The 25,050-nt window shown below is 47.9% G+C and overlaps 2 protein-coding genes across 8 annotated transcripts in view; both read right to left on the bottom strand.

Moving 5' to 3' along the window:
• stox1 (storkhead box 1) overlaps nt 1-15,351 on the bottom strand; it is a 49,025-nt gene extending 33,674 nt beyond the window's left edge. The window contains exon 1 of the mRNA XM_078412751.1: nt 14,986-15,351. Within this exon, the coding sequence (XP_078268877.1) occupies nt 14,986-15,328 (343 nt within the window). The 5' untranslated portion in view covers nt 15,329-15,351. The remainder of the gene's footprint in view (nt 1-14,985) is intronic.
• A 3,995-nt stretch (nt 15,352-19,346) lies between these two features.
• Nucleotides 19,347-25,050, bottom strand: part of ccar1 (cell division cycle and apoptosis regulator 1) — a 42,273-nt gene continuing 36,569 nt past the window's right edge. For all 7 annotated transcript variants that reach the window (XM_078413109.1, XM_078413112.1, XM_078413113.1 and 4 more), the window contains 3 exons: nt 24,374-24,559; nt 20,852-21,057; nt 19,347-19,703 (listed from right to left, as the gene is read on the bottom strand). In XM_078413109.1, coding sequence (XP_078269235.1) covers nt 19,644-19,703; nt 20,852-21,057; nt 24,374-24,559 — 452 coding nt within the window. In that variant the 3' untranslated portion in view covers nt 19,347-19,643. The remainder of the gene's footprint in view (nt 19,704-20,851; nt 21,058-24,373; nt 24,560-25,050) is intronic.

Here is a 25,050-nt window from a genome sequence, read left to right as displayed (position 1 = left end):
GGCCTCCTCCTGCACCTATTGCCTATTGTCTATTGTCTAAACTAAATGTTTGGAAACAAGGAATTGCAGATGCTCAGGAAGGAACTGCAGCTGCCGGTTCACACCGAAGATAGACACAAAATGCTGGAGACAGTCAGCGGGTCAGGCAGCATTGCTGGAGACCATGAAGAGGTGACGTTTCAGGGATGTGCATGCTTAGTAGTTTGTCACCGTGGTGAGAAACAAAAAATAATTACCAGCTGTCCCAGAATTATCAGGAAACAAGTGGGGAAGAGGATGAAAAGAGACGTCAGTGGTTAACAGCATTGGTTTGGAAAGGACTGCCAAAGACTAACAACATAAACAACCAGGACAGCTCGAGCACGAGAATTGTGTCGGCCAACGTCAGTGCATTCAGTTGCTCAGCAGGGGTGAAGAGAGAGCTGGAAGTTACTGCCTAGAAACATAGAAAACAGGGCCATGCGAGCCAGCATCGCCATTCAATATGATCATGGCTGAACCCCGTTCTTGCTTTCTCCCCATGTCCCTTCATTCCGTTAGCCCCAAGAGCTATTATATCTAACTCTCTCTTGAATGCATCCAGTGAATTGGGTTCCACTGCCTTCTGTGGCAGAGAATCCCATTTCAGACTGGGGGAGGGGGGGGGAAGGCTTTTCCTTCCTTGCTGGTCCAGCTCGATTTATCCATCCCGACAGCTCTGCTGATGGGCAGCAACAGAATTGAAGAGTCTGTGGAATTCACTGCCACAGATGGCCATGGAGGCCAAGACTATGAACATTTTTATGGTGGACATAGTCAGATTCTTGATTAGTAAGAGTTCATTGGTTCATTATTCTCACCTATGCACAGTGAAATTCTTACAACGTATTTTGTCGCCATTTACAAAAGAAAAGGAAAAATGAAAATAGGCCGGCACGGTGGTGCAGCGGTAGAGTTGCAACCTCACAGCGCCGGAGACCCGGGTTCGATCCCGACTACGGGCGCTGTCTGTACCCGGTTTCTAAGTTCTCCCCGTGACCTGCGTGGGTTTTCCCCGGGATCTCTGGTCTCCTCCCGCACTCCAAAGACGTACAGGTTTGTAGGTTTCATTGGCTTGGTATCATTGTAAATTGTCCCTAGTGTGTGTAGATAGCGTCAGCGTGGCAGGGATCGCTGGTCAGCACGCTCTCGGTGGGCCGAAGGGTCTGTGTCCGCACTGTATCTCTGAAATAAACTAAAACTAAACGATGTGCGAGGTGTAAAGTCTGGATGTACTGGAGCGCCCCTGATCCAGGTAAGCCCCAGGCTGCTGCAGGGCCTCCTCCATCGCTAATGACCGGCTCGGCCCATGAACCGACGACGCCCCTCTCCTCACCCGACCGCCTGTGTCCAGATTGGGAGGGAGGGGGGCACTCCTTACGTCCGTTGTCGCCAGGGGCTCCCTCCTCCCCGACTCTCCGGTCTTCGGGACCTGGTGTCGGGGGTTACGGGGAGAATGGGGTCGAGAGGGGAAGATGGATCGGCCATGATTGAATGGCGGAGTAGACAATGGGCCGAATGGCCTAATTGTGCTCCCATAACTTATGACACTGGGAAACCCCTTTCCGCAAGGTTGTGAGGCATCTATAGTCATACAACGTGGAAGCAGGCCCTTGCCCACACCGACCACATCATCCCGCTACACTAGTCCCATCAGCCTGCATTTGGTTCATTTCCCTCCAAACCTATCCTATCCATGTACCTGTCTAACTGTTTCATAGACTTTGCAATAGTCCCTGCCTCAACCCCCTCCTCTGGCAGTTCGTTCCATACCCCCACCACCCTTTGTGTGAAAATGTTACCCCTCAGATTCCTACAAAATGTCCCGTTCCCCTCCCAAACCTATGTCCTCTGGTTCTCGATTCCCCTACTCTGGGCAAGAAACTCTGTGCGTCTACCCGATCCATTCCTTGCATGATTTTATACATCACGTACAGGTATAAGGAATGGATGCAGAGCTCGCACAATAAAACACTTTTTTTTTTTTAAAGCAGGCTCCACAGTTAACGTCCTATCCCTGAGGGAGAGGAGGGAGGAAGGAAGGAGATGTTTTTTACAAGCAGAACTACCTCCTGGCGGGCTTGTCACAAAGGTGGCAGCAGAGAAATGACAGAACATTTGGTTATCACATCATTTGCTAACCCGTAACTTAGAGTTTCATCAGATCTTTCTTCAGACTTGCTGGAAGGAAAATAAGGGAAAATCGGTATGGTGCTGCAGTGGAGACCCGGGTTCGATCCTGACCACGGGCTCCCCCTCCCACTCCCAGTCTGACCTTTTTGTCATGGGCCTCCTCCAGTGCCATAGTGAGGCCCACCGGAAATTGGAGGAACAGCACCTCATATTTCGCTTGGGCAGCTTGCAGCCCAGCGGTATGAACATTGACTTCTCCAACTTTAGATAGTTCCTCTGTCCCTCTCTTCCCCTCCCCCTTCCCAGTTCTCCCACTGTCTTCCAGTCTCCACCTATATCCTTCCTTTGTCCCGCTCCCCTGACATCAGTCTGAAGAAGGGTCTCGACCCGAAACGTCACCCATTCCTTCTCTCCTGAGATGCTGCCTGACCTGCTGAGTTACTCCACCATTTTGTGAATAAATACCTTCGAACTGTACCAGCATCTGCAGTTATTTTCTTACACTGACCGCGGGCACTGTCTGTACGGGCTTTGCACTTTCTCCCCGTGACCTGCGAGGGGGTTTTCTCCAGGAGCCTCGGTTTCCTCCCATACTCCAAAGACGTACAGGCTTGCAGGTTGATTGGCTTGATAAAAATGTGAAATTATCCCTAGTGTGTAGGATAGTGCCAGTGGGCGGGGATCGCTGGTCGACGCAAACTCGGTGGGCCAAAGGGCCTGTATCTCCAAACTGAACTAACAACTAAACAACCTGGTCTTTGTAGGCCGATTATTCAAAGCTCTACCATGAGCCTGTGGTTAAAACAAATTCAAAAGAGACAAGGGTGTTTAGTTGACGTGTGTACTGAAAACAGAAAGATGATATCATTTACTTGCAGCAGCTGAACGGGCTGGTACACACTGTACAGGTGCACCACCGACTTTTCAGCCTCTTCGGGTTCCAAAGCCTTTGTGGGTTATCAGTGTTGCCCGACCAGCACTGGTCACGGCCTCCAAAGGTACCGTAATAGGCCGCCGGGGGCCCGAGATATCGGCCTGCAAAGTCGGCCTCGGAAGTCGGCTATGGGAACAGATCAGCCTGCTCCAACAGAGCCAGGGTTCCAGGGCCCCAGAACAACTCAACTTAGAGAGATGTACAAGATCATCTTTAGAAGGATGAGAGGAGATCTTATCGAAACGTATAAGATTATTAAGGGGTTGGACACGTTAGAGGCAGGAAACATGTTCCCAATGTTGGGGGAGTCCAGAACAAGGGGCCACAGTTTAAGAATAAGGGGTAGGCCATTTAGAACGGAGACGAGGAAAAACTTTTTCAGTCAGAGAGTTGTGAATCTGTGGAATTCTCTGCCTCAGAAGGCAGTGGAGGCCAATTCTCTGAATGCATTCAAGAGAGAGCTGGATAGAGCCCTTAAGGATAGCGGAGTCAGGGGGTATGGGGAGAAGGCAGGAACGGGGTACTGATTGAGAATGATCAGCCATGATCACATTGAATGGTGGTGCTGGCTCGAAGGGCCGAATTGCCTCCTCCTGCACCTATTGTCTATTGTCTATCATATGAGGTATAGATAGGGTAAATGCACAGAGTCTTTTACCCAGAGTCAAAAAAACAGAGGACTTTGATTTCAGCTGATGGAGGAAAGTTTTAATCGGAACCTCAGGGGCTACTTTTTTTTATATGAAGGGAGGTAGGTGTATGGAACGAGTTGCCAGAGGAGGTAGCTGAGGCAGGTACTATCACAATGTTTAACTAACATTTGGACAAGAATATAGATAGGACAGGTGTAGATGGATAAGGGCCAAAGGCAGACAGGTGGTCGGCATGGGCAAGTTTTGTCGAGGGACCTGTTTCCACACTATGTGACTCTATGAGGTGACGTCTCGGGTCAGGACCTGAAAGGTCACCTATCCATGTTCTCCAGAGAGACTTTGTCCAGCACTTTGTCTCCTTTTGTGTCAATCTGCATCTGCAGTTGCTTGTTTCTAGTTTGCAGCTGATAGTTTTGTGTTTGTTGTGTTCAAGAGCCAGACAGTTTAGTTTAGTTTAGCGATACAGCAAGGGATCGGCCCATCCAGTCCACACCGACCAGCGATTCCCGCACATAAGCACTATCCTGCTTGAAGGACATTTTTTACCTTTATACCAAGCCAATTAACTGACACAAATCTGTACGTCTTTGGAGCGTGGGAGGACAATAGACAATAGATGCAGGAGGAGGCCATTTGGCCCTTTGAGCCAGCACCGCCATTCAATGTGATCATGGTTGATCATTCTCAATCAGTACCCCATTCCTGCCTTCTCCCCATACCCCCTGACTCTGCTATCCTTAAGAGCTCTATCTAGCTCTCTCTTGAATGCATTCAGAGAATTGGCCTCCACTGCCTTCTGAGGCAGAGAATTCCACAGATTCACAACTCTCTGACTGAAAAAGTTTTTCCTCATCTCAGTTCTAAATAGCCAACCCCTTATTCTTAAACTATGGACCCCTGTTCTGGACTACCACAACATTGGGAACATGTTTCCTGCCTCTAACGTGTCCAACCCCTTAATAATCTTATACGTTTCGATAAGATCTCCTCTCATCCGAAGCCCTCGGAGTAACCCCATGCAGCGTACAAACCCCGTCCAGTCTCTGGTGCTATAAGCGCTGGAAAGCAGCAACTCTACCGCTGCGCCACCTTTGTTGGGAAGAAGCTGTTCTGGACCCTGGAGGGAGGTCACGGTTTTCAGGCTCCTGTACCTTCGTCCCAACGGCAGGAGTGAAATGTGAGCGTGGCCAGGGTGGAGTGGGTGAAGCAAACCTATGTTCAGCTTGGTTGAGATTCTTTTTCTTCAACCATTAGCAAGCAGCGTGATTGAAATCTAACTGCAGTCAGTCTCTTGAAAAACTTAAGTCAGCAGAATTTTTTTAACTTGTAGCAGATTCTCTACAAGTGTGGGGTGGAACAGAATGGTTTTGCACACACACACACACACACACAATCGGCTCTTTGTTCACTTACACATCTGGCAGGCGGCTACCTACATTGTGGCCGACAACGATACATATCCAGGAAACTTTGGTCAGGGTTCAGGGGAATATTTATGCGGTCGCTGTCACTGTGGTCGGTTTGGAATTTGGAGAAGATACAGCAACATTTCAGGCATTTACGGGAGAAATAGACCAAGTCCTAGCCGGGGATGTGGCAGAGAAAAAAAACCCAACACAGAGCTAGAGATTTAAAAAAAGATAAGTTGATAAGTGATGGGAGCGGAATTAGGCCATTCGGCCCATTCAATCGCGGTTGATCTATCTTTCTCTCGTAACCCTGCGTTGGGCGACACGGTGGCGCAGCGGTAGAGTTGCTGTCTTACAGCACTTGCAGCGCCACCGACCCGGGTTCGATGCCGACGAGGGGTGGTGTCTGTGCGGAGTTTGTACGTTCTCCCCGTGACCCACGTGGGTTTTCTCCGGGATCGTCGGTTTCCTCCCACACTCCAAAGACGAACAGGTATGCAGGTTAGTTGGCTTGGTGTATGTGTAAAATTGTCCCTAGAGTGGGCAGGATAGTGTTAATGTGCGGGGATCACTGGTCGGTGCGGACTCGGTGGGCCGAAGGGCCTGTTTCCTCGCTGTATCTCGAAACTACTGCTTTCTCCCCTTATAAGTGATGAAAAGCCAAGAGAAAACATGGAGGTTTAAGGAAACATAAGAGGGTCACTGAGAACGAAGGGAGGACCCAGCGGTGGGGGGGCGTCGAAGGTGAAGAGGGGACCGGGCCGGGATGGGGAGGGCGAGTGGAGTCAGGCAGAAGATAGGACTGTTCTGTGTAACCCCAAACAACTTCAGACCAATCTCCAACCTACCCTTTTTGTCCAAAGTTTTGGAACGTGCTGTAGCCTCTCAACTCAAACATCACCTCTCTGCCAATAACCTGTATGAAACATTCCAATCCGGATTCCGCTCCAACCACAGTACTGAAACTGCACTCCTCAAAATCACCAATGACCTTCTCCTCTCCTCTGACGCTGGCAACCTCAACATTCTCATCCTCCTCGACCTCAGCACCGCCTTTGACACCATCAATCACTCCATCCTCCTCACCTGACTTGAAACCACCTTTAACATCACCGGCACTGCCCTCTCCTGGATCAAATCATACCTCTCCGACAGGCACCAGTTCATCTCCATTAATAACTGCAAATCCCCCACCGCTCCCCTCCCCCAAGGTGTCCCCCAAAGTTCAGTTCTTGGCCCCCTCCTCTTCATCCTGTACCTGTTCCCCCTTGGTCAGTTAATCCGCCGTCATGGTCCCCAATTCCACTGTTTCGCCGATGATATCCAGCTCCTCATCTCCACCAAGTCAATCTCCACCACCACACACTCTATCCTGACAAACTGCATCACTGAAATAAAATCTTGGCTTCAAATCAATTTCCTCAAACTAAACTGTGACAAATCCGAAATCATCATCATTGGACCAAAAACGCTCACCAAATCGACCCATAACTTCACGAGGGGGATCGTGATCATAAACAAAACTTTTACATACATTAAAAGCACCAAGTGTTTTTGCCAAAATCACGCATTGGACTTTTATTATATACTAGACCAAGTAGACCCGTTGGGCCCAAACCTCTCCTGCATTGGTGCAGCACCCTTGCCTACCCCCTCCCTCCCCTCCCCTCCCCCATCCCTCCCCTCCCCCTCCCCTCCCCACTTCCCCTTCCCCCTCAACCCCCCTTATCCACTCTCCTCCCCCCTCCCCCCCACCTCCCTCCCTCAGGCAGCCCCCAACTGCGCATGCGTTGGTTTTTAAAACCTTTAAAATGTGAATAGCTTAAAAAATATAACACCAATTTCAATAAAACGACCATTTTTACCATTAAAGTGACGACGGTGAGTAAGGTGGGCCTAAAATTGTAGCGCTATCATGTACCGTTTTGGCTGAAGGTCAGTCACAAACAAGATAACAAACGAGGGTTTTAGTATCTAGATTATATATATTCCCAATTTTCGTAATGCCGATTATGTTTCCACCATCAGGTGAAAGGTGGATGTTTTAATGGAGATATGCAGGGCACGTGTTTGTTTTTGCACAGAGGACGGTGGGGACCTGGAACGTTGTGCCAGGGGTGGTGGTGGAGGCAGATGGGACAGTGGCAGTCCAAGAGGCTTTGTGATAGGCACATTTGGAAGTGTAGGGAATAGAGGGATATGGATCATGCACTGGCAGACGAGATCAGTTGAACTTGGCATCATGTTCAGCACAAACACCGTGTGCAGAAGTTCCTGTGGTGGACTGAACTGTGTTTTAAAAAGTTGAATTATCCAACCATAGAAAATGATCAGTAATTTTATTACACCTATTTTTCAATTTCAAAGACTTTAAACTTTACGGAAACAGGAACGGGCCCTTCAGCTCACCTCCCGTGCCAAACAGCAATCAACCCGTACACTAGCACTATCCTACACACTGGGGAGAATGATCCCATGATCACATTGAATGGTGGTGCTGGCTCGAAGGGCCGAATGGCCTCCTCCTGCACCTATCGTCTATTGTCTAATTTACATTTTTACCGAAGCCAATCAACCTACAAACCTGCACGTCATTGGAGCGTGGGAGGAAACCAGAGCACCAGGAGCAAACCCACGCACTCACAGGGAGAAGGTACAAGCTCCGTGCAGACAGCACCTGAGGTCAGGATCGAACCTGGGTCTCTGGCGCTGTAAGGCAGCAACTCTACCGCTGCGCCACCGTGCCATCCTGGCACTAATCTTCACCTGAAGGCTGTCACCACGATTCAAATAACTATTTTACAAAGAGGTGTTTTAGGTTAGTTACTTTGGCATCAGAAACCTTCATTTAAAAAGTTGGTGGAACATATGCAATGGGAATTGTTTCTTTTGAGAGAAAGGGAGTTAGAAAGATCTTATTTAAGTATGTGCCTAAGTTTCTTCATAATTTGTGCGCTGGTGTCCCTATCTCTGAATGTGTAGGAAGGAACTGCAGATGTTGGTTTAAACTGAAGATAGACGAAAAAAGCTGGGCTAACTCAGCAGAACAGGCAGCATCTCTGAAGATGGGTGTTGACCCGAAACATCACCTGTTCCTTCTTTGAATAGACAATAGGTGCAGGAGGAGGCCATTCGGCCCTTTGAGACAGCACCGCCATTCAATGTGATCAAGGCTGGTCATTCTCAATCAGTACCCCGTTCCTGCCTTCTCCCCATACCCCCTGACTCCACTATCCTTAAGAGCTCTATCTAGCTCTCTCTTGAATGCATTCAGAGAATTGGCCTCCACTGCCTTGTGAGGCAGAGAATTCCACAGATTCACAGCTCTCTGACTGAAAAGGTGAAGTGTGCCCCTGGTTCTGTACTCCCCCCAACATTGGGAACATGTTTCCTGCCTCTAACGTGTCCAACCCCTTAATAATCTTATACGTTTCGATAAGATCTCCTCTCATCCTTCTAAATTCCAGTGTATACAAGCCTAATCGCTCCAGTCTTTCAACATATGACAGTCCCGCCATTCCGGGAATTAACCTAGTAAACCAACGCTGCACGCCCTCAATAGCAAGAATATCCTTCCTCAAATTTGGAGACCAAAACTGCACACAGTACTCCAGGTGCGGTCTCACTAGGGGCCCTGTACAACTGCAGAAGGACCTCTTTGCTCCTATACTCAACCTCTTTGCTCCTATACTACTTTCAAGAGATGCTGCCTGTCCCGCTGAGTTACTCCAGCTTTTCGTGACTATCTTCTCTATCTCTGCAGATTGCTACCAATTGTATAATTAATTATCTGCACTCCCCAAATATCGGTGCGTTTCATTCTCATAGCAGCTGTAAACTTGGCTTCTCAAAGGCAATCGTGAATCAGGCTTTTCCCAAATGATTTCAAAACAAGCTGGTCAAATTTCAAAAGGTGTTTTTGTGAGTGGAAATCTAGCCCAAGGGGAGAAAAATAGCTTACGTACAAGTTAATTAAGGAACCCGTGTTTCCTTTACGTTGGACATTCTTCGTTTGCTTTAAGGTTTGTTCCAGCAATTACACTTTTTTTAAAGATCCAGCAGGCAAGATTTATTACACACCTGCCAGTAATCGGAAACCATAGCTAATTTAGGACAGAAATGTTAATTACCACTTTCCAGACTCCTTTGTCAAAGAGTGCACTGGATTTCTACATAACAGCCCTCTCCTCATGCTTTTAATGGTACAAGCTCCCTCGCTCTCCCTCTCTCTGAGCAAACCTTGCCAGTCCCGCTTGTTAAAATATTAAGTAAACCGTCCAGCAAAGCAGACACCGGCAGTTCTCAGGTATTGTGTGGCTGTGGAACTGTATCCACTGAGTCAGCCACTCACAGTCGAAGAGGGGATGGAGTCGGGAGGTAAAAGTTCTGTAATGAAAATAATATGCAGCAAACAAATAAAAAGGGCGTCATGGTGGCACAGTGGAAGGTTTTTACTGCCGTACAGAGCTAGAGCCCCGGGTTTAATCCAGACTACGGGTGCTGTCTGCACCGAACTTCCACGTTCTTCCCTGTGACCCCTGTGGGCTTTGTCCGGGAGCTCCGGTCCCCGCCCACATCCCAAAGATGCGTAGCTTAGCAAAAATAAAGAACTGCAGATGCTGCTTTATACCTAAGATGGACACAAAGTGCTGGAGTATCTCAGCGGGTCAGGCAGCATCTCTGGAGAAAACAAAGGTAGGCACAAAATGCTGGAGTAACTCAGCGGGTCAGGCAGCATCTCGGGAGAGAAGGAATGGGTGACGTTTGTCCCGCCCCCTCCCCTGACATCAGTCTGAAGAAGGGTCTCGACCTGAAATGTCACCCATTCCTGCTCTCCCGAGATGCTGCCTGACCGGCTGAGTCACTCCAGCATTTTGTGTCTCCCTTTGATTTAAACCAGCACCTGCAGTTTTTTTTCCTGCACATCCCTGGAGAAAACAGATGGGTGACGTTTCGGGTTGCGAAGAAGGGTCCTGTGGGATGGGGAACGAGGCGGATAAACTCCTTGCCTCTTACCTTATTTGTTTCAGTATTTGGGGAGAGTGCGTAGAAACAGGCCCTTCGGCCCACCGAGACCGCACCGACCAGCAATCCGGGAAGAAGAGTCCCGACCCAAAACGTCATCCATCCTTTTTCTACAGAGATGCTGCCTGACCCGTTGATTTACTCCAGCATTTTGTGTCTAGGTCTGGAAGTTAATCGGCCTCTGTTAATTGTCCTTGTGTGTAGGATAGAACTAGTGTAAGGGAGATTGCTGTTCGGCACAGCCTCTGTGGGCCGAAGGGCCCGTTTCCACACTGTATCTCTAAAACTAAAACAAATAAGATAAGAGGCAAGTAGTTCATCTGCCTAGTCTCCTATCCCACGAACAAATACAGTCAGATGACATCCTCTCACAAGTCACATTGCTGAGATATCCGTACAATATTCCACTGTGTGGAACACTGGCCACTCTATCTGCAAGGGAAAAATGGGTCACCAGTAACTGATATCAAGGAAATGCATTCAATGATGTTGATATAAGAGCCAATCCTACCCACAATATCTCTATTTGCCAAAAAAACGTACACAATTTGGTGCTTCCAAAATTGCAAGCACGATAAATTATTCTGCCATCTTTACTTTAGACATACAGCGCAGGAACAGGCCCTTCGGCCCACCAAGTCTGCACCCACTCGGGTGGTGAATCTGTGGAATTCATTGCCACTGAAGGCTGGATGGATATTTTTAAGGCAGATAGATAGATTCTTGATTAGTACGGGTGCCAGGGTTATGGGGAAAAGGCAGGAGAATGGGGTTAGGAGGGAGAGATAGAATGGCAGAGTAGACCTGATGGGTCGAATGGCCTAATTTCTGCTCCTATTACTTATGAATTTAGCTCAAGAGAGAGCTAGATAGAGCTCTTAAGGATAGCGGAGTCAGGGGGTATGGGGAGAAGGCAGGAACGGGGTACTGATTGTGAATGATCAGCCATGATCACATTGAATGGTGGTGCTGGCTCGAAGGGCCGAATGGCCTACTCCTGCACCTATTGTCTATTGTCTATTGTGACCTGCAATCACCCTGTATACTAACACTATTCTGGATGATCAGCCATGATCACAATGAATGGCGGGGCTGGGTCGAAGGGCCGAATGGCTTCCTCCTTCACCTATTTTCTATGTTTCTCTGTTTCTATCCTACATACTAGTTATGTATTCTAATGGACTACCAAAGCCAATTAACCTACAAACATGTACGTGTTTGGAGTGTGGGAGGAAACCTGAAGGAAACTCATGCGGTCACGGGGAGAGCGTACAAACTCCGTACAGACAGCACCCATCGTCAGGATCGAACCCGGGTCTCTTGGACGCTGTAAGGCAGCAGCTCTACCGCTGCGCCACCGTGCCGCCCTATATATGGAGGCAATATTCTGCAAGAAATGCAGCACACACTAAAACAGCACACGGAAGTTGCTTTAACATGATAAATAGCCCAAGGACTGAACTTGGGGGTTTTTTTCTGACCAGCCCTGAGCTTGTTGACAATCAGAGTAACCAACCCATAACCTGTGCGATGGAGCGCAGTTGGACTGGGATAACTGAGGGAGAGAGCTATTTGTTGTTTCCAACCTGGTGTCGTTTTACATCGTGTCTGGTGGGTTATTATCATTAGAGGCCACCATTATTCCGCCGCGATTCAAAGAAGTTTCAAAGAATACCGAGCCCTATTGTGTGCCTTGCAGGGTGCAGAATGAAGGCAAATGTCATGAGCCAGACCCCGTTCACAGAAGAAACATAGAAAATAGGTGCAAGAGTAGGGCATTCGGCCCTTCGAGCCAGCACCACCGTTCAATATGATCACGGCTGGTCGTCCAAAATCAGTGCCCCGTTCCTGCTTTCCCCCCCCCCTAACCCTTGATTCGCTTATACTCGCTGGAATTTAGAAGACTGAGGGGGGGATCTTATAGAAACATATAAAATTCTTAAGGGGTTGGAGAGGCTAGATGCGGGAAGATTGTTCCCGATGTTGGGGAAGTCCAGAACCAGGGGTCACAGCTTAAGGATAAGGGGGAAGTCTTTTGGGACCGAGATGAGAAAACCTTTCTTCACACAGAGAGTGGTGAGTCTGTGGAATTCTCTGCCACAGAAGGTAGTTGAGGCCAGTTCATTGGCTATATTTAAGAGGGAGTTATATGTAGCCCTTGTGGCTAAAGGGATCAGGGGGTATGGAGAGAAGGCAGGTACAGGTTACCGAGCTGGATGATCAGCCATGATCATATTGAATGGCGGTGCAGGCTCGAAGGGCCGAATGGCCTACTCCTGCACCTATTTTTTTTTTTTTTTAATTCGTTCGCCCCAAGAGCTAAATCTAACTCTCTCGTGAAAACATCCAGTGAATCGGCCTCGGCAGAGACTTCCACAGATTCACAACTCTCTAGGTGGAAAGCAGAAGCTGGGTCAGGTCAGGGATTAAGGGGGTTTCCGCAAAACGGAGGCACAAGGAATTGCAGGTGCTGATTTCTTGCGTGGAGCACAGTGTGTGCTGGAGGAACGCGTTTGGTCAGACGGCATCTCCGGAGGACTCGCTGAGTGACTCCAGCACTCTGTGTTCTAATTAAGGAGGCTACCAGGTTACTGATGGCAATCAAAGTGGAACCAGTACTAAACGTTGATCACTCGACGCTATTCATGTTATTCCCCTTACTTGCACTAAATATTATTCACGTTATTCCCTTTTTTCACTAAACGTCATTCACCCCTTGCACCAAACGTTATTCGCGTTATTATTTCTTAGACAATAGGTGCAGGAGGAGGCCAATCGGCCCTTCGAGCCAGCACCGCCATTCAATGTGATCATGGCTGTTCATTCTCAATCAGTACCCCGTTCCTGCCTTCTCCCCATACCCCCTAACTCCGCTGTCTTTAAGAGCTCTATCTAGCTCTCTCTTGCACTAAATGTGATTCGCATTATCCCACGTTTGCACTAAACGGCCAGGGTCCCGACCCATAACGTCGCCTGTCCATGTCCTCCATAGATGCTGCCTGACCTGCTGAGTTTCGCCAGCAATAGACAATAGACAATAGGTGCAGGAGGAGGCCATTCGGCCCTTCGAGCCAGCACCGCCATTCAATGTGATCATGGCTGATCATTCTCAATCAGTACCCCGTTCCTGCCTTCTCCCCATACCCCCTGACTCCGCTATCCTTAAGAGCTCTGTCCAGCTCTCTGCCCAAGATTTCTTGCTTTGCCCAAGATTCCAGCATTAAATTCATGTGCAGCGAACTAATTTACACAGGGAGACCGTGTAAAACTCCGCACAGACAGCACCAGTGGTCAGGATCGAACCCGGGTCCCTACAAGCGCCGGAGGCCCTGGTGCGATCCTCACCACGGGTGCTGTTTTGTTTTTGAGTTTGTACCTTCCCCCCTGTGACCCCGTGAGGTTTCTCCGGGCGCTCCGGTTTCCGCCCACACTCCAAAGACTCGGTGGACCGAAGGGCTTGTTTCCGCGCTGCATCTCTGCAGTCTAAACTGTCTCTCCGAGGGTCTCCACCCAAAACACCACCAATCCGTGTTCTCTCGCCCGACCCGCTGAGTGACTCCGGCACTCCTCTTGTGAGCGAACCAGGACCTGCAGTCCCTTGTTTCTACATTAATTGCGGGCACCTCACTGCTTGAAAGCCCCAGTCCACGTTTACTCCACAACTTCCTTCTCAACTTGGCAATTGCGTACAAAGGGAGTGATGCGCTCAATGGACCCACATTTTCACCCCACTTCTCCTGTCAGAAACATCCTCTGAAGATACCCCACTCTTGTGATTCTGTACAGACACAATTTCTACAACCAATACCGTCCTGTGTTTTCATTCTAATCCAAATTCTAATAAACTACTCCCTATAGCTTCTCCTCCCCCCTTCCATAATTATCCCACTTCCCTTCTCTTACCAAACTACCTGTTCTACCCTCCATCCCATCTCCCCCCTCAACTGCCCCCCCCCAGTCCCTCTCCTCCCCTTCTGCCGTCTCAATCAACCCTCATCCCTCTACCATCTCAACTACCCACTGTCCTCTCTCCTGCCCTTCCAACTACCCCGAGTCCCTCTCCTCACCTCCAACTCCCCTCTCTCCACTCTACGATCTCAACTACCCCCTACACCACTAACCCATCTCCTCCCCATTCACCCACCCCAACTACCCCTTACACCCTCTCCTCCCCTTTTGCCATCTCAACTATTCCCTCTCCTCCTACCCCACTAACCCATCACCCACCTCAACTACCCCCTACACCCTCTCCTCCTACCCCACTAACCCATCACCCACCCCAACTACCCTCTACTTCCTCTCCCCTACCCCACTAACCCATCTCCTCCCCATCACCCACCTCAACAACCCCCTACTCCCTCTCCTCCTCATTTTGCCATCTCAACTACCCCGTGTCCCCTCTACTCTCCTTCCCCGACCACCCTCCACTCCCTCTCCTCCCCTCCACCGACCCCCTTTCCATTCTCCCCTCCCTTCTCTCACTCCAAGCCCTTATCCCCTCTCGCCCTTCTCTCCAACTACCCCCTTCACCCACCCTCCCCCTCCCCTCTCCTCCCCCTTCTCCCACTCCAACTATCCCCTCTTCCCCTCTCCCCCCCAGCTACCCCTTATCTCATCCCCCATTCTCCCAGCCATCTATCTCCTTTCATCCCCCTTTCCCCATCCCTTCTCCTCCCCCCACCACGACCCCCTCTCCCATGCCCGCTGTCACCTCCTAGCCCTGTTTACGCTCCACCACTCTCCCCACTCTCTTCCAACCCGCACCTTTAATCTCTATCTCTCTCCCCCCCCCCCCCCCCCCCCCGACACCCACCTACTGCTCTGATGCGGAGTCCGGGCGGGGGTCTGAGCGCTCTCCGGATCCAGGCTTCCCTCAGCACCTCCAGATGCGAGGCTCGGCCGCCCAGCAGCAGCACCTCGCCGCTGCCTCCTCCTCCTCTTCCACCGCCCAGGCAGCCGAGTAGCCGGAGCTGCGACACCGCTTGCACCAGCCGCCCGTTCCACACGCTGCGCCCGTTCTCCGCCTTCAGCTCGGCCAGAAGCTGCCGCCCGTCCCGGGACTTCGGCTCGGGGTCCGGGTGCGGGTCAGGCACCGTCTCCGAGGCCCCTGCGCCCAGCACCAGCGCCAGCGAGCAGCGGCTCAGCTCTACCAACATGGTGCTCGCCTGCCTCCTCCTCCCCTCCCTCGCCCTCTCTGCAGGCAGCTCGCCGACGCCGCTGCCAGGCAACCAGCCCCGGGCCCCCGTCACTCACACAGGCAGCCCGCCGACGCCGCTGCCAGGCAACCAGCCCCGGGCCCCCGTCACTCACACAGCCAGCCCGCCGACGCCGCTGCTAGGCAACCAGCGCCGGGCCCCCGTCACTCACACAGACAGCCCGCCGACGCCGCTGCCAGGCAACCAGCCCCGGGCCCCCTTCACTCACACAGCCGGCCACTGGGCGGGAAAGCCACTGCACCGGCGACCTGTGCAAGATCACTCCTTGTCCGCGTCTGTGTCTCTCCTTTGCTGCATTCCTTTTTTAATCCGTCAAACGCACAAAAGACGCACGGTGCTGGAGTAACCCAGCAGCATCTCTGGAGAATTATGGAGAGGCGACTTTTCAGGGCGACGTCTCTTCTGCACGACATTGGTTTTGCCTTTATGCACTATTATTTGTTTTATGTGAGTGTGTATATATCGACACACACACACACACATAATTATATATACATATAGATATACAGACACAGACACAAAACAAGTAATAGTACATAAAGGCAAAACCAATGCCCCCAAGTCTGTGTAGTGCAGAGACGTTGTCCTGAAAGGTCGCCTATCCATAATTCTCCAGAGATGCTGCGTTGACCCGCTGAGTATATCTACACACACACACACATAATTATATATATATATATATTCAGTATAAAAATATATATATTCAGTACAAAAAAATCAGTATATATATGTGTGTATAAATATGTACACACACACACATATGTATACACATATATGTGTGTGTCTGTGCATAAAAATGTGTGTATATATACACACACATATGCACATACGAGAAAAAAGTTCAGTGTATATTTATATATATATACACTGAACTTTAGTCTCGTATGTGCATATGCGTGTGTATATATACACACATTTGTATGCACATACACACATATATGTGTATACATATGTGTGTGTATGTACATATTTATACACACATATATATACACATGTATACACATATATGTGTGTGTATGTGCATAAAAATGTGTGTATATATACACACACATATGCACATACGAGAAAAAAGTTCAGTGTATATAATATATATATACTGAACCTTTTTCTCGTATGTTCTGTGTGTGTGTGTATATATATATACACATTTTTATGCACATACACACACATATATGTGTATACATATGTGTGTGTATGTACATATTTATACATACACACATATATATACTGATTTTCCCCCTATATGTATATATCTCGATTTGCATACACACATACACGAGCAAAAAATGTTCAGTGTGTGTACATATGATTTTTTTCTCGTTTATTGTTTACAGGGTATTGAGATTAAGTATTCTGTTGTGCTGCTGCAAGTAAGAATTAGATCGTTCTATCTGGGACGTCTGACAATAAAACTCTCTTGACTATTTTGGCCAACGAACATCTGCAGTTCGTGTAGGAAGAAACTACAGATGCTAGTTTACACCGCAGGTAGATACAAAATGCTGGAGTAACTCAACGGGTCATGTAGCATCTCCCGGGAATATGGGCAGGCAACATTTCGGGACGATGTGTCTTTTATTTGGCAAACTAGCATCTGCAGTTACTTGCAACTATCAAGTGCATAAACTTCCCCCAACAAAACAGCCGCGAGGAACTGCGGATTCAGGAACCTTGAGCAAAACACAATGTACTGGAGCAACTCAGCGGGTTAGGCAGCATCAATACAGGGTATGGACAGGCGACGTTTCGGGTTGGGACCCTTCTTCAGACTATTGTTTATAAGTGGCCCATGATGATTTGGTTCACCTCTTACTGCATTAACCAACGGCGCAACATCACCTGCCCCCGGGGCACCAACGAGTATTGTGACATTGATACACAAGAGACTGCAGATGCTGGAATCTTGAGCAAAAAGCAGAGTGCCGGAGGAACTCAGCGGGTCGGGCAGCATCTGTGGAGGGAAAAGGAAGAGTTCGCGTATCGGGTCGGACCCTGCATCAGGTGGGATCAATAACGTTTGGATCTCCTGCAGTTTCCTTGTTTGTTTCGTTCCACAGGCTGGGGCACGTTTCTCCAGAGATGCTGCCCGACCCGCTGAGTTACTCGAGCATTTTGTGTCTATCTTTCATTCACAGCACTTTGCCTTTGGCTCAAGGTCCAAGCACCTACATTTCCTTGTGTCTGTTAATACCACCGTTGCGCAGCGGTAGAGTTGCTGCCTTACAGCACCAGAGACCTGGGTTCAATATTGACTCCGGGCGATGTCTGTATGGAGTTTGTCCGTTCTCCCCGATCTCACCTGCGTGGGTTTTCTCCGGGATCTTCGATTTCCTCCCGCACTCCAAAACGAACAGGTTTGTAGGTTATTTAGCTTGGTATAATTGTAAATTGCCCCTGGTGTTTGTGTAGGATAGTGTTCTCGATTTATCCATTATCCAATATTATCCTTGTTTTTTACCACACTCCGGAACTGGATTCCAGAATACAGGGCCACATAACTAGGATCCGTAGACACAAAAAGCTGGAGTAACTCAGCGGGACAGGCAGCATCCCTGGAGAGAAGGAATGGGTGACGTTTCGTGCGAGACCCTTCTTCAGACTGTCCCGCTTAGTTATTCCAGCTTTTTGTGTCCATCTGCGGTTTAAAGCAGCATCTGCAGTTCCTTCCTACACAGAACTAGGGGGTCCGATGTGACTTGCTTTTTTTTGTGTGTTACAGACACAATTTACACACAGTTGCAATTGCGGGCTCACTATTTTAAGCTATCCATTGTTGCTTGTCGGTAGACACAAAATGCTGGAGTAACTCAGTGGGGTCAGTCTGAAGAAAGGTCTCGAAACGTCACCCATTCCTTTTCTCCAGAGATGCTGCCTGTCCCGCTGAGTTACTCCAGCATTTTGTGTCTACATTCGATTTAAACCAGCACCTGCAGTTCCTTCCTACGCATTGTTACTCGTATATCGATTACCACAAGACCTCACTCAGCAGGATGGCTGGTGACATCAATAATGCATCGCCGATCTGCCTAATTGGGGTTGTTGTGATAAGCAAATGTGATGTTTTAATAGGTACAAGTGTTTTGTTACAGGAAGAGACCACCGCTCGTGTCCACAGCGACCAACCAACGCAGTTCTTTCCAACCAATACTTTCAGTGTTATTTATCTTCAAAACCATTCATCGTGATACAGGTCCAGCATCGATTTGCAGCACCCTTTGGTTCCAAAGCCTTTGTGGATTATATGCTGTGCCGGCCCAACGGAGGCTGTGGCCTCCAAGAGGAGTCCAAAGGTACCGGAACGGTCCGTCTCGAAGCAAGATACCAGCCTGAATAGTCGGCCGCAGAACTAAATTTTGTCTTCTCTGTATTAACTTTTATTTATATGCTGTAACTGTAATTCTTTTTTTTTTTGCACAATCCACAGGCATTGCGAGTTTCATTTCACTGCACATTGTGAATGTGCATGTAACAAATACACTAGACTTGACTTGAGAAATCAGCCATGGGAACGGATTTCCAGAGCCCCAGCCTCGAGGCGAAAATTCGACCCTTTGATCAGCCACGGAAGTCGGCTATGGGAACGGATCTGTTGGCTTCAGCAGGGCCGAAGTTCCAGCACCCTGGCCACAGGGAGCAAATTAGACCCGCCGATTGGCACTGAAGTCCCGATAAGGTAGAGAAAGACCACTGTACCTGGTCTGGGCCACCACATTTTCAGGAGGGAGGGTGGGGAGGTATTTTAAGTACACTCTCATAATTTTGTCCGGATTAAAAGTGGTGTCGGATCATCAGTTGGCAGAAAATCTGAGGGGTAACTTTTTCCACACAAATGGTGGTGGGTATATGGAGACCCCCTCTAAAATCATGATTTAAATAGTTAGGTATTTAGCAATAGAGACCAGTAAACCCTCGCCATTCAGCTTGAGAACACAACGTGACCGACTAAAATGTCTGCTTTCTTGTACTTTATTAACATAAAAAGTTAATGTTCTTCTAAAAACACTGAGCAATGCAAAGGTCCCTTCAGTTGAGTAACTACCAAATCTCTGAAGCAGTTAGGAACTCCATCTTTGCAAAGATTGTTTTGTTTTTAATAGGTCACGGTCATTCAGAACTTTGTACATCTTTTTTTTTCTACAAACACACCCTGAAACTACAAAAAATCCATTACACATGCAGCGCCTCAGCCAACTGCAACTTAATAAAATCATTTTTATAACAACATGTTCGACTACCCAGGGACCCACATCACACATCATGCAGGTGCTCCGTTTTCCTTTGACTTTTTACTTTTGTCTTCATCGGAATTTTCTCCCTGTTTTGAAACAAAGTTAAGCGAACATAATCAGTTGAACAGAAAAACAATTGAACTAGATATTCAAAGACACCTAAAGCAAAGAATGCTGAACCTGTCTAAGCACGCATGATTCAGGTTCGAACTTGACTATAGGTGCTGCCTTTACAGAGTTTGCAAGTTCTCCCTGTGATCACGTGGGGTTTCTCCAGGTGCTCCGGCTTCATGAGGTCATAAGTGATAGGAGTAGAATTAGGCCATTTGACCCATCAAGTCTACTCCGCCATTCAATCATGGCTGATCTATCTCTCCCTCCTAACCCCATTCTCCTACCTTCTCCCCATAACCCCTGACACTCGCACTAAAAAGGTATGTCAGTTATTTGGCTGGGTAAATGTAAAAATTGTCCCTAGTGGGTGTAGGATAGTGTTAATGTACAGGGATCGCTGGGCGGCACGGACTTGGTGGGCCGAAAAGGCCTGTTTCCGGCTGTATATATATGATATGATATGATAATCAAGAATCTATCTATCTCTGCCATAAAGATATCCATTAACTTGGCTTCCACAGGCCTCTGTGGCAAAGAATTACACAGATTCACCACCCTCTGACTAAAGAAATTCCTCCTCATTTCCTTCCTAAAAGAACATCTTGTAATACTCAGGCTATGATCTCATCTCTAGTCCCAGACTCTCCCACTAATGGAAACATCCTTTCTACATCCACTCTATCCAAGCCTTTCACGATTCGGTAAGTTTCAATGAGGTCCCCCCTCATCCTTCTAAACTCCAGCGAGTACAGGCCCAGTGCCTTCAAACGCTCATCATATGTTAACCCACTCATTTCTGGGATCATTCTTGTAAACCTCCTCTGAACCGTCTCCAGAGCCAGCACATCCTTCCTCAGATATGGTGCCCAAAATTGCTCACAATACTCCAAATGCAGCATGACCAGTACATTATAGAGCCTCAGTTTCCTCCCACACTCCAAGGACTTACAGGTTTGTAGGTTGATTGGCTTCAGTAAATTGCCCCTGTCGAACAGTGCTAATGTACAATGTACATTGATGTACGATCGCTGGTCGGAGCAGACGCAACCGGCCGAAGTGCCTATTCCCACGCTGTATCTCTAAAGTCTAAAAGTAACATGGGGCAAAACGCCATAGTTACCTTCTTCAGGACACTATGAATTTCCTCCATAACTGACGAGAGTTTCTTGTTGGTGTTAATCAGCTGTTGTTCAAAACGCAGCTTTGCTTCCTCATACACTTTCATATTTTCCTCAGCTTTGACGAGATGTTTCTTGTTCTCTTTCATTTCTGTAGACATGGTTTTGGTTGCATTTTCCATAGTAGATATATGCTTTTTCCCTTCCTCTGCACAAAGTAAGATTGAAATTATAGTTTAATTCAATAAAATAATTTCTTTTTGAATCAGACTTGTGCCTGGGTTCGAGTCTATTAGCTGGAAAGAGAAGTTATACAAACGTGGATTATTTTCTTTGGAGCGTGGGAGGTGATACTTCTTCAGAGGGAGAAAGCAGGAGAATGGGGTTAGGAGGGAGAGATAGATCAGCCATGATTGAATGGCGGAGAAGCCTTGATGGTCAAATGGTCTATCATTAAGCTAATCTAGCTAAATAGGTGGCAAATGGCCTAATTCTACTCCTATTCCTTTTGACTGATTGCAGAGGTGGGGCGGAAGGTACAAATAGAGATGGAGCGGGACAAAGTATGGCAAGCAATAGAGAAACACTGGATCGGACAGCATTTTATTTTAATGGTCTGCACAGTGGTGCAGCTGGTAGAGACGATTTACCAGAATCATGCCAGGATTGCAGGGCATTAGCTACAGGGAGAGGCTGGACAGAGATTGTTTTCTCTGGAACGCTGGAGGTTGCGGGGAGAACTAATGATAGTATAAAAAAATATCAGGGGCATAGACAGGGTAGGCAGCCAGAACCTTTTTCCCAGGATGGGAAAAAGTCAAATACTGGAGGGCAAAGTTTAAAGGGGATTTGCGCGGCAAATTCCTTTTTATACACAGACTGGAAGTGTTGGTTGAGGGAAGATATGATAGTGGCAATTAAGATGCCGTCGGATAGTGGCAATGATATGCAGGGAATGGAGGAAATGAGATGAGGAAAAACTTTTTTTAGAACTGAGATGAGGAAAAACCTTTTTTAGAACTGAGATGAGGAAAAACTTTTTCAGTCAGAGTTGTGAATTTGTGGAATTCTCTGCCTCAGAAGGCAGTGGAGGCCAATTCTCTGAATGCATTCAAGAGAGCGCTAGATAGAGCTCTTAAGGATAGCGGAGTCAGGGGGTATGGGGAGAAGGCAGGAACGGGGTACTGATTGAGAATGATCAGCCATGATCACATTGAAAGGCGGTGCTGACTCGAAGGGCCGAATGGCCTCCTCCTGCACCTATTGTCTAAATGGATTATGTGCAGGCAGTCAAGAGATGGTCTTGGTATCATGTTCGGCATAAACATGGCGGGCCGAAGGGCCTGTTCTTGCGCAGCATTGTTCCACGTTCTATTTATAAAGCACCCACATAAATAGTTGAACAGGCATAACCTGAAAGATAGTGGAGCAAGAACTAAGAAGTTAATGTTTCACGTCAGATTAAAAGATATTCATCTGAAACACTAACACTGCTCTCCACAGATGCTGCGTAACATTTTCTGTTTTATAAGTAGTTCAGCTGCAATGCGCGTTAACATGACGCTACTTGGGTACAATGCGACTGATGAATTGGAGAACACTACTTGTATTTACGCAGGCCAAACTAGTTATAACACGATTTCTATGGAGAACGCGAGAACCGCTTAAAAGTTACTTCGGAAACGGATGAGCAGAGAAAAGGCTGTCTTGCAAAAAAAAGTATTGGGGAGAAAAAACTGTTTCCATGTAACTCTTGAGAATAGTCTGTCAGTTTCACTAAAGGTGGCCATTGATATTGACAAGCTATTGGGAGCGGCACAGTGGTGCAGCGGTAGAAGTGCTGCCTTACAGCGGCAGAGACCTGGGTTCGATCCCGACTATGGGTGCTGTCTGTTTGTGGAGTTTGTACATTGTCCCTGTGCTCCTGTTTTCCCCAGGTGCTCCTGTTTCCTCCCACGCCCCAAAGACACTGCGGGATTGTAGGTTAATTGGTCTCTGTAAATTGCCCCCAATTTGTAGGGACAATGGGATAACATAATAGTGGGAAAGGGTGATGAATGGTCTTTGCGGACTCGGTGGGCCAAAGCTTTCCATGCTCTACCTCAAAATTAATAGCACAACTAGCACATTACAGCAGAACTAATTGTACTTCATATTATGAGCATCTGCAGTATTTTCGTTAGCATTTTGCCGAAAGTGCTGCAAGTTATCCAGGACAGAAATACGACCCAAAATGTTCACGACCATCTCTTTCCACCATCAAAATATCAGCAACAACTGTGTACCTGCAACTACATAACACCTTTAACAGAGCACTCTTCATTGATTCTCAGTAATAGATTTGCCATGTGTAGGAAGGAACTGCAGGTGCTGGTTTACACCGAAGACAAGACTCAAAATGCCGGAGTAACTCAGCAGGTCAGGTAGCATCTCTGAAGAATAGGAATAGGTGAAGTTTCGGGTCGAGACCCTACTTCAGCTTTGGTCTTCAGGCTGAAGAAAGGTCTCGACCCGAAACATCACCCATTTCTTTATCTATCTACAGATTTTCAGAGTCTGCCACCCAAGTTGAGAGTAGACATAAAAGGTAGGCATTAAGGCACATTTTAATGAAGAAAAGGGAGGCAAGTTTACCAACACTCATTGTCCATGCTGATCAATGATATGTCAGAAATTATTACTTGGGCGAGGTGAGCATAATTACAAAGAACGTTAGCCTAAGAGTCAGAGCGCAGTAACGGAATTTTGGGTCATAGGTTAACAAGAGTGAATCACAATCATCCACAGAACCATTTTCTTATCAAAGAAAGACCGAATGCTGGAGTGATTCAGCGGGTAGGGCAGCACGTCTGGAGAACATGGACAGGTGATGTTTTGGGTTGTGCTGATTGCAGGGAAGAGCAGGAAAGAAAACTGGAAGAGAGGGGCAGGACAAAAACATGGCTTGTATTAGATGAACACAGCTGAGGGGGGTTTTTGATAGGCAGATTGTTGGACAAAGGCCAGAGATGAAAAAGCAGGTGCGAGGCAAAAGGGCAGAGTTGCGAATTGTGAAGCTGGAGGGGGAGGAGGAGGAAGAGAGAAACTGGTGCGAGGTCAGCCAGGGTTCACAGGAGGGGAGTGAGGGTGGAAAAGAAAGGGATTGGCGGCGGTGTGGGTGGGTTGGTGGAAAGGGGGTGTTTGTAGAAGTTACCTAAATTTGGAGAATTCAATGTTCATACCTGAAGTGTGAAGAAGGGTGCCAACTCGAAACATCACCTATCCATGTTCTCCAGAGATGCTGCCTGACCCGTTGAGTTACTCTAGCATTTTGTCTCTATCTTTGGTATAAACCAGCATCTGCAGTTCCTTTTTATTGCAAAGTTCATACCACTGGGTTGGAAGCTACCCAAGAGAAACATGAGGTGCTGTTCCTCCAATTTGCGTGTGGCTTCACTCTGGCAATGGAGGCGGCCCAGGACAAGAAGGGTCAGTGTGGGTTTGGGAGGGGTGGGAGTTAAAATGGTGAGCAACCACTTTCTTACCAATCTTGATCTCCAGAGTCTGTGCCTTCATCTCCATTTCCGCCCGAGCCTTTTCGTTTTTTTGCAGTTTTTGCAACAAGTTGCCCACATCCACCATGGTTCCATTATACACGATCAGATTGTTGTTCTCCGTCTTCACATTGGCTTCCGACTTCACTATTGAATGAGGCAACAGCAGTTTGTTTCCTGAAAGGAAGACAAAAGAGACGTCATTCTCCAGAGTCGGGACTCAAAATGTCATTATCACGGCACGACGGGATGAAAGCACCTTCACTCTGGGCGCTACGTTTTAGTTGAGTTTGGAGATGCAGCGTGGAAACAGGCCCTTCTGGTTGTGGTTTAATGGCAGCGTGGGAAAACTATAAATCTCAAAGACCAGAGGGCATAGGTTTAAGGGGAAAGGGGCAAAGTTCAAGGGAGACGCGCGGGGCGTGTTTGTTAAACAGAGGATAGATAGTAGGTGCCAGGAACGCACTGCCGGGGGTGATGGTGGAGGCAGATAGGATAGTGGTGTTTAAGAGGCTTTTAAATGGGTACACAGAACGGCAGGGAATAGAGAGGTATAGATCATATGGGGTCAGAGATTAGTTTAACCTGGCATCATTTCGGCACAGATACTGTGGTCCGAAGGGCCTGTTCTTGTGCTGTACAACATTTTAAACTGTATTTAGCGTAAC

This window comes from Rhinoraja longicauda, chromosome 16 (genome assembly GCF_053455715.1).
Source record: "Rhinoraja longicauda isolate Sanriku21f chromosome 16, sRhiLon1.1, whole genome shotgun sequence".
NCBI classification, from domain to species: domain Eukaryota; kingdom Metazoa; phylum Chordata; class Chondrichthyes; order Rajiformes; family Arhynchobatidae; genus Rhinoraja; species Rhinoraja longicauda.
This window is presented reverse-complemented; position numbering and strand designations above follow the sequence as displayed.